We start from the raw sequence: 12800 nt of genomic DNA on the forward strand, positions 1-12800 counted from the left end.
ACCATACTTAATGCAATTGTCCGTTGTTTAGCAACTTAATACCGGAGGGGTTCGGATGATAACCTGAAGGTGGACTTTTTAGGCATAGATGCGGTTGGATGGCGGTCTATGTACTTTGTCGTAATGCCCAATTAAATCTCACTATACTTATCATGTCATGTATGTGCATTGTTATGCCCTCTCTATTTGTCAATTGCCCGACTGTAATTTGTTCACCCAACATGCTTTTATCTTATGGGAGAGACACCTCTAGTGAACTGTGGACCCCGGTCCATTCTTTAATACTGAAATACAAATCTGCTGCAATACTTGTTTTTACTCTTTTCTCTGCAAACAATCATCTTCCACACAATACGGTTAATCCTTTGTTACAGCAAGCCGGTGAGATTGACAACCTCACTGGTTTCGTTGGGGCAAAGTACTTTGGTTGTGTTGTGCGGGTTCCACGTTGGCGCCGGAATCTCCGGTGTTGCGCCGCACTACATCCCGCCGCCATCAACCTTCAACGTGCTTCTTGGCTCCTCCTGGTTCGATAAACCTTGGTTTCTTTCTGAGGGAAAACTTGCTGCTGTGCGCATCATACCTTCCTCTTGGGGTTGCCCAACGAACGTGTGAAATACACGCCATCATGTACCTACGAGGTTATATCAATGGGCAGCCTGTCGACAAGATGCTGGTGGACACCGGAGCGGCAGTCAACATTATGCCATACTCCATGCTACGTCGGTTGGGACGCTCTAGCTCGGATCTGATCAAGACCAACGTTACACTGAGCGATTTCAACGGCCAAGCATCTGAAGCGCAAGGTGTTCTGAACGTGGATCTGACCGTAGGAAGAAAAACCATCCCTACGACGTTCTTTATTGTCGATAGCAAGGGCACCTATGCTGTCCTGCTAGGAAGAGATTGGATCCACGCCAACTGTTGCATTCCATCCATGATGCACCAATGTTTAATACAGTGGGATGGAGATGAAGTAGAGGTCGTCCAAGCAGATGACTCAGCCGAGATTTCAACGGCTGGCATGAACGTTTGGGAGACGACAGGCCAAGAGCCACTCTCAGGCATCAATTTGGACGACTGCGAGCGCATCGACGTGACGAAGGACGGAGTGAGGCTGGTCTTATCCACCGGCCTGACCGTGTAACAAGAGCAAAATCTATGGACGAACGTGGCAAGGCCGATCCTTGCGATCGGCCCCAAAAATAAAAAGGGATAATCTTGTCTCAAGCATGTCACGTAGTTGGAGTGAAGCAAGACCAAGATATAAACCTTCATTGAGCGATTCAATCAACATGGAGGCCGATTCCAGCAATCGGCCAAAATTGCCCTCACCGTACGTTCTGCCTGTGTTCAACGTCGATCTAACGGGCAACGGGTTTACGTCGGCTGATGAGCTGGAAGAAGTCAACATTGGTCCTAACGGAGCCGACGTTCAAACACAGTGCCTTGGCTAACTACAGAGCCGATATCCGCAGTTACCTGGCAGATTCGGCTCGGGGGGCACCTAATCAGATGAACATGTGCGATACATGTGCAGTGAAATTTTGGGGGCCGATAGAAAAATCGGCCAGTAAAAAAAATCTCATGATGTACAGCCGATGCACAGACATCGACTTTAGAGCTAAGAAACAAAGCCGATGCACAGCCATCGACTCTAGTACAAATTACACAGGATCTACCAGCTCCGTGTTCAAGACACGGATTTCGACCAAGTCGGTCTTCAGTTCAGCTTCGAGGCCTTCTGCTTCCTCGAGGGGGTAAACAATGAGAGGCAGCCTTTTGCTCATCAAGCCGTGGGCATTTTGTCTGCAATATCGGCTTTCAACGGAAGAAGAGGCTTTCAACTCGTGGATGCATCGGTTCTTTGTGCATGGGCTGCCCTGCCCCGCTTTGATGGGAGTTTGGGAAATGACAGGTTCAGTGGCTGATCTTTTCTTGGAAGCCGACGGTGGCAAGTCTGGCTGGCTCTGCGTGGTGGTTTTCTCAGAATTGCTCGAGCTCGAGTCCCCTCGACTGAACTGTGTGTCCTCGCCGCTGTTCTCTCCTTAACTGAGGCTCGGGGGGCAGCTGATCTGGTAGACGCTCTGTTTTTGGAAGCCGATTGGGGTGTCATCAGCTGGCCCTGCATCATAACCTTCTTCAAAGGCGGTGAGTTGTTGCAGAAGAAGACCACCAGAGCTGCTGGAAGGAATCTGAAAGGGGAGCCGTCATCATCTACAGGGTCTGGACCGTCCTGTTACTGCAAGGAGATGAGGGGACATCATCGGCAAAACTATCCCTGAAGAAGACTGGATGTTCAAAACAGCTGATGAACAGCCATCGGCTTCAGGGTTGCAAAGTATCGTGGTCGGATATTTGGGTCTGGCCTCATGGGCGTTTGAGAGGAAAAGTCCGATACGTTGCTATCGGTTCTTAGTGCGGCAAATGGAAGACTTGAAATTGGATAAATGGAGAGTCAAATTGGAAGAACAGCTCTTATTAATTCAAAGGAACGGCTTTACAAGAAAGAGCCGATGGCTCTCAAAAGGATCATCCGATGCCTAATGCACTACTACTACTAGGCCTATACTAGTAGATCCTAGTCTACGGGCCGTCGCTGCCCTCGGCGTCGTCCTCGGAGCTCTCGTCGACGCTGCTGCCGGCGGGCTCCTCATCGCTGCTCCCGTAGCCCTCTACGGGAGCCTCATCCTCCTCGTCATCGTCGCTGTCATCGTCATCCCACCAGGTGCGAAGGCGCTTCGCCGGTGGGTAACCTTCGAGGGAGTCGTCATCGTCGTCTTCCTCCTCCTCTTCCTTGGAAGGGGTGTAATCGTCCCAGGAGAACGAGTCGTCCTCGCCCTCCGATTCCAGTTCCCCATCAGCGAGGAACTGGAGGTCTTCATCTCCGCTGGTCAAGGACTTGTCGTCATCGGACCAGACGGAGGAGACGTGGTCCTCCTGGTCCCACTCCTCCGGGGCGTGCTCGTCGTGCGCCGCCATCTAAGCCGCCACCGGGTCCCACTCTGGCGTGGGTTCGCGGGATGAGGAGGAGGAGGAGGAGAAGGTCTGGGAGGAAAGATCCGACGAGGCGGAGGAGGAAGAAGAGGAAGACATTGCTCTGAGATTGGGGTTTTTTGGTGCCGATGGCCGGAACAGAGCAAGGTGATGGAGAAGCAAACTGCTCGATGCGGTTAAATAAAAGGGATATGGTGGAGATTTAATGCCGCAGCAGTTTCCGAGGAAGTGGTGCCCAAAGAAAAAAAAATTTGCCAGGTCATGCGGAGAAGTTGAGAAGGCAAGTCATCATGATGAAGGGTACTGCGACGGTTCTGCTCTGCCACGACATGACCCGACGAAGAAAAAGCAGAGTGATTTTGGAATTTCATTTCCAAAACCAGGGGGGCATGTGTTATCACCAGAATTTGACCGGGTCAGAGGTGGGCCGCGATTAAGATGGGCTTGAAGAATATACATGGAAGAAATACATGAATCGGCCTTGTATACAAAGTTTGGGCTAGTTTGCCCGTGTATCTGTAAATATAGTAGGATACGTATCGGTTAGATAGAATTTGGCTCGTGCACGGTTGGGATTATTCCCACGTTAGAAAGTCTACGGACTATAAATATGTATCTAGGGTTATTGAGAAAGACAAAAATCACGTTCACCACAAACCAATCTAGGCGCATCGCCAACTCCCTTGTTTCGAGGGTTTCTTTCCGGGTAAGCATCATGCTGCCTAGATCGCATCTTGCGATCTAGGCAGTACACGTTTATTCGCTGTTCATGCGTTGCTCGTGCTGAAGCCTTGTTGATGGCGAGCAACGTAGTTATCATAGATGTGTTAGGGTTAGCATTATTTCATCGTATTATATGCTTTCGTCCGTGCAACCCTTAGACGTCTAGCCGCCCTTACACCTATCTTAGGTGTAAGGGCGGCACCTCGCTTGATCGTTGTTTAGTAGATCCGATCCGTTATGATTGCTCCTTGTTCTTCAAGGATTAGTTTAATATCTGCATAGTTAGGCCTTACAAACGGGTTGAAGGATCCAGTGGCACGTAGGGTGTAGTTTGCTAGCCCTAGACAGGATGTTCCGGGGATCAACTTCATTTTGGTTTTTAGGCCTTGTCTAGGGTCGGTTTATGATCACCGTGCGTGGCCGCCGAGGCTCAATCACGCGTAGGATGTTCCGATTATGTGGTGAAAACCCTAAATCGTAGTAGGTCGTTTTAGCTTTATATTGATCAAGCAGGACCACCATGTGATCGTACACCTCGTACGAATCATGGGTGGATCGGCTCTTTGAGCCGATTCACAGGACAACCTAAGAGCCGATCGAGGCTCGTATTTAATGTTTACGTGTATGCCATGCAGGAAACTAAACGAAGCAAATCCATCACCTTCCTGACCAGGTATAGGTCAGGTGGCACGCCCTTGCACCAGCATCGGACGTGCGTGCCGAGGCTTTGCGGGCCGTCGCTCGAGGGACCAGGGCCAGCCGCAGTCCTGGGAGCCTCCCGGCTCTACTGTGTTACCCGTCGCTGCTCGCCGGTGGGTTTCTGACCGCAACAATCTTCCTTTGGAAGTTCCTGCGTCTCAGATCGGATCTTCGCGACTGCGTCCTGCTCAGCGGCGGTCGCGTCAGCATGACTTACCAGGGCATTTCCATCTAAATCAACGGTCTCGCCGATGAAGATGTGAATGTCGCCGATTGGGACGATGGGGAGCTTGATGGGGTCGGTCTTAGCCAGAATCCAGCACTCGTCCTTAGGGATGATCGGAAAATTCCTGGCGTAAAGGACACGGCCACAACGATGGAGTCGTCGTAGCTTCCCATGGTGGAACCCTCCCGGTTCTGGCCTTCAGACGCTGCTAGCCCCACGGTGGGCGCCAACTGTCGTTGCCTATTCGACGGTACCTCGGAGGAGGGATCCTCACGAGGGGGAGAAGAAGTAGGGGCCATCGGACGGAGAGTCCTCGGGACGGTGGTACGCTATTTACCCAGATTCGGAACACCTCCACGATGACATGGCCTACTACTGCTTGTTGCAATTATCTAGGCGCTTTCGTGTTGTTACAATGAGTTGTGATTGTGCCTCTAGGGCTCCCAGGATCCGGCTTATAAAGACTCCAGGATCTAGGGTTTACACGGAGTCCTAGCCGGAATACAAGTCACCTAACTACGGAATATTACATTGCCGTGCACGTCAAGGATCCATCATTCCTTATACGCCGTACTGGATCCGGCTACCCCTGATGGGCCAGCCCGGATCCGACTTCCAAAGTCGGTTGGTGGATCCGGCTCCTCATTCATGTGCTGGACTTCATCCATCATGATTTACAGCAACTGGGCCACCCAATGGACCATACGCCATCATCCCCATCTATGGGTCACCCGGGCTTGCCGGATCTAGGCACTGTCGATGGTACACCCATGAAGTTTACTCACAACATTGGCTGGTGTCGATACTCCACTTCAATTTTTCTATGGAAGCATACAAATTAGTGGTATGGAAAAGGAAATCGCATGGCATATCTAGTGATACAATTGTATTTCACCAAAGAAAAATCTTCGATATGCATGTTGGTTGAAACATGCGGGCCATTGTAGATTCTAATGTCCCTAGTCCATGTCCGTAAAGAAAGTTTTTTCGGTAGATTTTATTCCACTATCTAGTAAAACCAAGGTTTAAAATAGCACGCTATTTCTCCGCTAATAGCGTATTATAGTATATCTAGAGGGTCCATGCTAAATTTTAGAAATTTTGCTTGCTGTGGCACTATTTGCGAATAGCATGTTATATCGCGCTAAAACTTCATAGCGTTAGCGCTATTTTTCGAGCAAGTTGCTTTCACTTTTTTATGGTGATGAAGTGCAATCTATTGGTTCCACTTCTAAATCAGAAGATAATATCGTTAATGCTAATAATTTTTAATAAATAATTTATATTGTTGTTGATGTAGGGATTCGTTGCATAGAAAACAAAAAAATTCCTACCGCGAGAACGCAATCCAAGCCAAGATGCAATCTAGAAGACGGGAGCAACGAGGAGATGATCGAGACTCACCCTTGAAGATTTCCAAAGCCTACAAGATGAGGCTCTTGTTGCTGCGGTAGACGATCACTTGCCGCTTGCAAAAGCGCGTAGAAGATCTTGATCACGGCGCCACGATCGGGCAGCACCTCCGTACTCGGTCACACGTTCGGTGTTGATGAAGACGACGTCCTTCTCCCTGTTCCAGCGGGCAGCGGAAGTAGTAGCTCCTCCTTGAATCCGGCAGCACGACGGCGTGGTGATGGTGGCGATGGAGAACTCCGGCGGAGCTTTGCTAAGCGTACGGGAGAGGTGGAGGAGAGAGGGGGCGGCTAGGGTTTGGGAGAGGGGTGGCCGGCCACTATGGGGTGCGGCCTCCTTGAGGGCTTGTGGTGGCCGGCCCCCTCCCCTTGGCCCTCATTATATAGGTGGAACACCCAAGAGTTGGTCTACAAGTCTTCGAATAAGACCCCAAACCAAAACCTTCCATATGACATGAAACCTACCCAAGGTGGGATTCCCACTTGAGGTGGGACTCCCACCTTTCCTTGGGAGGGGGTGGCCGGCCACCTTAGGTGGAGTCCACCTGGGACTCCACCCCCTAGGGTTGGCCGGTCATGGGTGGTGGAGTCCCTCCGGGACTCCGCCTTCCAAAGTGATTTCTTCCGGACTTTTCTAGAACCTTCTAGAACCTTCCATAAATGCACCGGATCATTTTGAAACTTATAAAATGACTTCCTATATATGAATCTTATTCTCCGGACCATTCCGGAACTCCTCGTGATGTCCGGGATCCCATCCGAGACTTCGAACAATTACTTCGAACTCCATTCCATATTTCAAGTTCTACTATTACAACATCAAACCTTAAGTGTGTCACCCTACGGTTCGCGAACTATGTGGACATGGTTGAGAACTCTCTCCGACCAATAACCAATAGCGGGATCTGGAGATCCATAATGGCTCCCACATATTCAACGATGACTTTAGTGATCGAATGAACCATTCACATATAATACCAATTCCCTTTGTCACGCGATATTTTACTTGTCCGAGGTTTGATCATCGGTATCACTCTATACCTTGTTCAACCTCGTCTCCTGACAAGTACTCTTTACTCGTACCGTGGTATGTGGTCTCTTATGAACTTATTCATATGCTTGCAAGACATTAGACGACATTCCACCGAGAGGGCCCAGAGTATATCTATCCGTCATCGGGATGGACAAATCCCACTGTTGATCCATATGCCTCAACTCATACTTTCCGGATACTTAATCCCACCTTTATAACCACCCATTTACGCAGTGGCGTTTGATGTAATCAAAGTACCTTTCTGGTATAAGTGATTTACATGATCTCATGGTCATAAGGACTAGGTAACTATGTATCGAAAGCTTATAGCAAATAACTTAATGACGTGATCTTATGCTACGCTTAAATGGGTGTGTCCATTACATCATTCATATAATGATATAACCTTGTTATTAATAACATCCAATGTTCATGATTATGAAACTAACCATCTTTTAATCAACAAGCTAGTTAAGATACTTACTAGGGACTCTTTGTTGTTTACATATCACACATGTATCAATGTTTCGGTTAATACAATTATAGCATGGTATATAAACATTTATCATAAACATAAAGATATATAATAACCACTTTAATTATTGCCTCTTGGGCATATCTCCAACAGTTGCCCTGTGACATGCTGATGTTATCCTTCTAAAATATTTGTGATCTATTTTTATGTGTGGTTATATATGTATGATTCAGTCAGTTTTGAACTATATATCCATTCGTTGTAGTAAAATTATTTATTTTTAGGCTATATTTAGTATTATTGTGAAAACGCTATTTAAAATATACCACGCTATTAGCACGTTATAGCGTCCATAACGTTTAAAGGAGACTGCCGCTGTTTCATTTAGCACACTATTTTAAACCTTGAGTAAAACCCTAGCCGGTATGTAGAGACGGTTTTGCTATAAAAAAACGAAGTCCAAATGGTGCCTCTGAGTCGTTTGTTTTTAATTTTAAGAAAATAATACTAGGTTAAAATAAACAAAAGGCTTAAGTATTAATAATACGGAAGTTGGCTTTTCTAGAAATGGACTTGGATTGTCCTGGTGTTCCCTTTATCTTTAAAAACAAACTCCGATAAGTTTACTATTGGAGTCGGCCATTTTAGAAAACAGGCTCCATTACTTATGGATATGGATTTTAGCAATATTCTAGAGCCAGTTTTAATTAAAAATCAACTTACTTATTAACTGCCATCCAAATTGTTGCGTGTTAAAGTAAAATTCAGCTCTCTCTACTGGTAGAGCAGCCCCAAACGAGGGTGGATTTAGTTTCCAACCTGAAGAGCACTCACGAACATGAGAAACATGATGCGTAAACCTTGGATCTTTTCGGAGTTTTCCTTTGTTCATAGGAACATTAAACTTGACCGAATCCGTCCTGACGATCCATAGCATGGCACCCGTGGCATCTCACAGACGCGTGCGATCGTGCCGCTGAACTCAAACGTTAGAACCTACATGCTCTGAAATGTGTGATGACTGCAGATTAATTATAGCTAGTTTTGAAATAAGAGTATCGAACCTCGAGGAGCTACTAGTTAAGGTCTTAATGCCCCTTGCTCTACCTATTAAAGATTACATTTAAATTATTTTCTAATCTCAAATTTAGAATGTTTTTAGGGGATGGTTGTGATTGGTTGCAATAAAGTAAACAAGCAGTAAAAGCGTTATAGGAAATGGATTGAAACTTAATAAGATAAAATGTCTTCATGGATTATTGGATCCACCTCTTGCATTAGAATTCATGCTAATCAAGTTAAAGTATGCTTTTAATCATATTGTGTGTGAGGAGAGCCCCGCAACAAGATGCGCTCAGAAGCCATCGATCATCGCGTCTCTAAATAACCACAATAACTAGTTTGCTGCAATCCAACACCCCAGAGTACGTTCAGGTTCAGGTTCAACCGTTGATGCATTCACCAACGTGTATGACATGAAGAACGGGAGAGTTAGCAAGGTTCTGCGGATGCAACCGTACAGGGATGGAGCAGCGCTTGCGACATGGCTCTTCTGGGAGGACTCTGATGCCGAAGAGTGATGGCATATGATTGCCATGGCATCAGCCATTTCATGTCTTTGAATTACAATTTTTCTCTAGCTAACTAGTGCATTGAAGTCCGATGAGGAGCTTTGGCAGCAATCCAAGTCCATTTCTAGAAAAACCAACTTCTGTATTATTAATACTTGAGCCTTTTTGTTTATTTCAACTTAGTATTATTTTCTGAAAAACAAACGACTTAGAGGCACCGTTTGGACTCCGTTTTTTTATAGCAAAACCGTCTCTACATATCGGCTAGGGTTTTACTAGATTGTGGTGTAAAATCTACCGAAAAAACTTTGTTTAAAGTCATGGACTAGGGACATTAGAATCCGCAATGGCTCGCATGTTTCAACCAATCTGCATATTGAAGATTTTACTTTTGTGAAATAAAATAGTAGTATCACTAGATATGCTAGGAGGTTTCCTTTTTCATACTACTATCAGTAATTTGTATGCTTCCATAGAAAATAGAAGTAGACTATCAACACCAGCCAACATAATTTCCTTTCATCGAATTCGACTTGTTTTAAATAGAAAATTTGATTTTATTTTAGGCTACATATTCGTATAGAAAATACGAACAATTTGCAGCTTGGAGTCATGTGCATATTGAATGTAGTACCATATTTGAGAAGAATGAAAGTGCTTTAAATATATATATATATTCCGACATAAAAGAAATGCTAATCCGAGAATTATTCTCACTACTTCTCTCTTCAGAAAATCATGAAAATCAGTAGTAAAAAAGATATGATAGCACCGCTCATTACTAGCTGGAATCATGCATTTGTCGATCCTGATAATATCGGTCGTCATAATTTACATTCCATTTGTTGGAAGCATGATCGACGGGCATCGTATCAACTACTCCGAGCCTGACCACGATCTTGTTCCTAAAGACCCGCATCGTCGTCGTTATACGATGCACAAGATCCGGCAGATGGCGTAGCCACCGTTTGCACACAAGAATCCAGCCGCCGCCGCCGCAGCCATGCCGCCGTTCCGGCGCTGGGCCGACCTGCCGCCGGACCTCCTCTGCCGCATCGGCGACAGCCTCCACAGCCTCCAGTGGTACGCCAGCGCGCGGGGGGCCTGCACGGCGTGGCGACGCGCGCTCGCGCCGCCGTCCCCGTCGCTCCTCCTCGTCGGCCCGGACCTCGCCAAGCGGTGCAGCCTCTCGGTCTTCCTGCACTACGCAACCTACCATCCCTCGGCCGCCTCGCTCCCCGCGCGCCGCTCCTTCCAGCTCAACCTCATCCGCCCAGGGAGAAGCTGCGTGGGCTCCAGCAACGGATGGCTCGCCCTCGCCCTCGCCGACCGCCCGGGCATGTTCAGCCTCTTCAACCCGATCACCGCCGCCGAGATCCTCCTGCCGCCGCTGCTCTACGGGACCGGCTGCGTCTCCAAGATCGTCTTCGCGCCCTGCCCTGCCGCGGACGATTTCGTCGCGGCCGCCATCTGCATGAACAGGCTCGTCTACGTCACCGCTGGGGCCAGAAGATGGGCTGTCCTCGACCTCGTCCGCCTTGCCAGCGGAGACCAGCTCGCCGACCTCCTCCACCACCAAGACGGTACGGTCTACTGCGTCACCCGCTACGGAGACGTCCACGTGCTCCGCCTACCGGAGCGCTGCCGCCGGAAACCCATTGTTGCAACAACCGAGGAGGATCCAAATCCAGCTACCCCGCTTTTCATAAGACAGCCTACACGCGTCCCGTCGTATCCCGCTGCACAGATGAGTTTGCGGATCCAACAACAACGTCGAGTTCCCGCCCCTTCCATGGTCGAGCCAGCCGAGCCGCACCTAAATGCACCGGCCACCGTCGAGCCCTTGTTGGCCGAGGACAACCTTCCGTTCGATCCCGCCACCAGCTTTGCCCCACCCTACGACAAAGTCGCTATTTTCACCGGTGCCAAGAGCATGGTGTTCTGTGATGGCAACCTGTACCAGATCTGGAGGAATGCGAGCTGCGCGGTTACTTTGCAGCTGCCAGGAGGCGGTTCTCGCCGTGTAGAGGAGAATGAAATATTTGTTCTGAGGTATTCTCCGCGGCACCAGCCATGCTGGGACGTTGTGACCGACTTGGGTGGCTACTCGGTGTTTGTCGGGAGGAATAATACGGCCTCTATGTATGCTGAAGGTGTTCTGGGGCTCAACGGTAACTGCGTCTACTGGATGGGCGGGAGCGATGGGGATGAGGGCATGGTCTTTGACATGGCGACTCGAAGGTCTACACCTTGTCTTCCTGCAGTTGGGAGGTCTGCAATTTGCTGGTATTTTCTCAGCGACATGGTTAATAAGTGCAACAATTTATCAGAACCAGACAAGAGCTAGAGTTGAGAGCGTTATGTAATTGTTGATCATGACAGACCGTTTGCTTGTTTCTTATGTGAACATTTCTTGTCACGAAACAATATGTTCAATTTAATTTTGCAAAATGGGTATGTTTTCTAGGTTAGCTAAGCACTTAATTACCATTCTTTCTTTCTGGTTGTCCCTTAGCTGAAATAAAGTAACATTAGTAACCTGGCATGGACAAGACATATGGCCGCTTTGCCGAGACGGATGAAAATCGAACATGCTAAGAGAGCTTGATCAATATGCCAACGGTACGATATAGTTCTTGTATACGTAATTCAAAGACACAAAATTATTGACCCCATGGCAATCATATGCCGTCACTCCTCGACATCAGCGTCCTCCCAGAAGAGCCATGTCGCAAGCAATGTGCCATCCCTGTACGGTTCCACCTCCAGAACCTCGCTAACTCTCCTGTCCTTCATGTCATACACGTTGGCGAATGAATCAGCTGCAGAACCTGAAAGTACCCTGGGGCGTTGCATTCTAGCGGAATCGTCAAGGAAGAAGATCTGATCGCCGCCTAATCCGTGCCTGCTTGCACGCACCGCCCTAGAGGACAGTTTGCTGACGAAGAGCGCCTCGTCACCGCCTAGGGTGTCTACCTCGACCCATCGTGTCGACAGGAGGTCTGCATCGAACACTGAAAACTCTGATGTGGTCGCGAAGTATTCCAGCAGTATCCTGCGCACCATGAGCAAACCGCCACCGCATGGTCTCACGACAAGGTAGCGCGTCCAGGTGTACCCCTTTAAGACGCCGTCATCACCTTCAATGACGCGCTCAACGCTAGAGATCCTGGGTTGACCGACCTCGTCGTAGCTGACCTCCAATGTGAGGAGGTCCTCGTCGTGGGTAAGCGCGTAGAGCTTCCCATCGAAGAAGACCATGTCAGCGTACGAGCGCCATGGGTCGCACGTGCCGACCGACCACGACCATGCCGCCGACTCTGGGGCAAAGAGCGCAACCTTGGCGGAATACTCATGGCCGAGGATGGCAGCAACGAGCCCGTTGTGAGGGCAGACCACCAGTTTCCGCAAGGGCATCTCCTCGCGCAAGTAGCCTTCCTCGTCGATGATCCCCTGGTGGATGGACGGGGTAGGGAGCAGCCTCTCCGTCCCGGTGAAAGGGTTCACCAAGCAGTACACGCCCCAAGTGTTGGTCGCAAGGAGAAGCTGGCTGTCGGTCGCACCACGGTAGGAGCGACAGTTGGGATTGTTAATATGGGTCCTCAACTTCAAGCCAGGGTATTTGGGCTGGAAGGTGAAGAACATCCCGTCTGGGACCGCCAGA

The 12800-nt window shown here is 48.6% G+C and overlaps 1 protein-coding gene across 1 annotated transcript; it reads left to right on the top strand.

Annotated features, from left to right (window-relative positions):
- The first annotated feature begins 10139 nt into the window (after positions 1-10139).
- LOC124652763 lies at positions 10140-11483 on the top strand. The gene has a single exon (XM_047191808.1). The coding sequence runs from the start codon at positions 10140-10142 to the stop codon at positions 11481-11483; it is 1344 nt and encodes a 447-aa protein (XP_047047764.1).
- Positions 11484-12800: the final 1317 nt, after the last annotated feature.

Source organism: Lolium rigidum, chromosome 1 (assembly GCF_022539505.1).
Source record: "Lolium rigidum isolate FL_2022 chromosome 1, APGP_CSIRO_Lrig_0.1, whole genome shotgun sequence".
Taxonomy (NCBI): Eukaryota; Viridiplantae; Streptophyta; class Magnoliopsida; order Poales; family Poaceae; genus Lolium; species Lolium rigidum.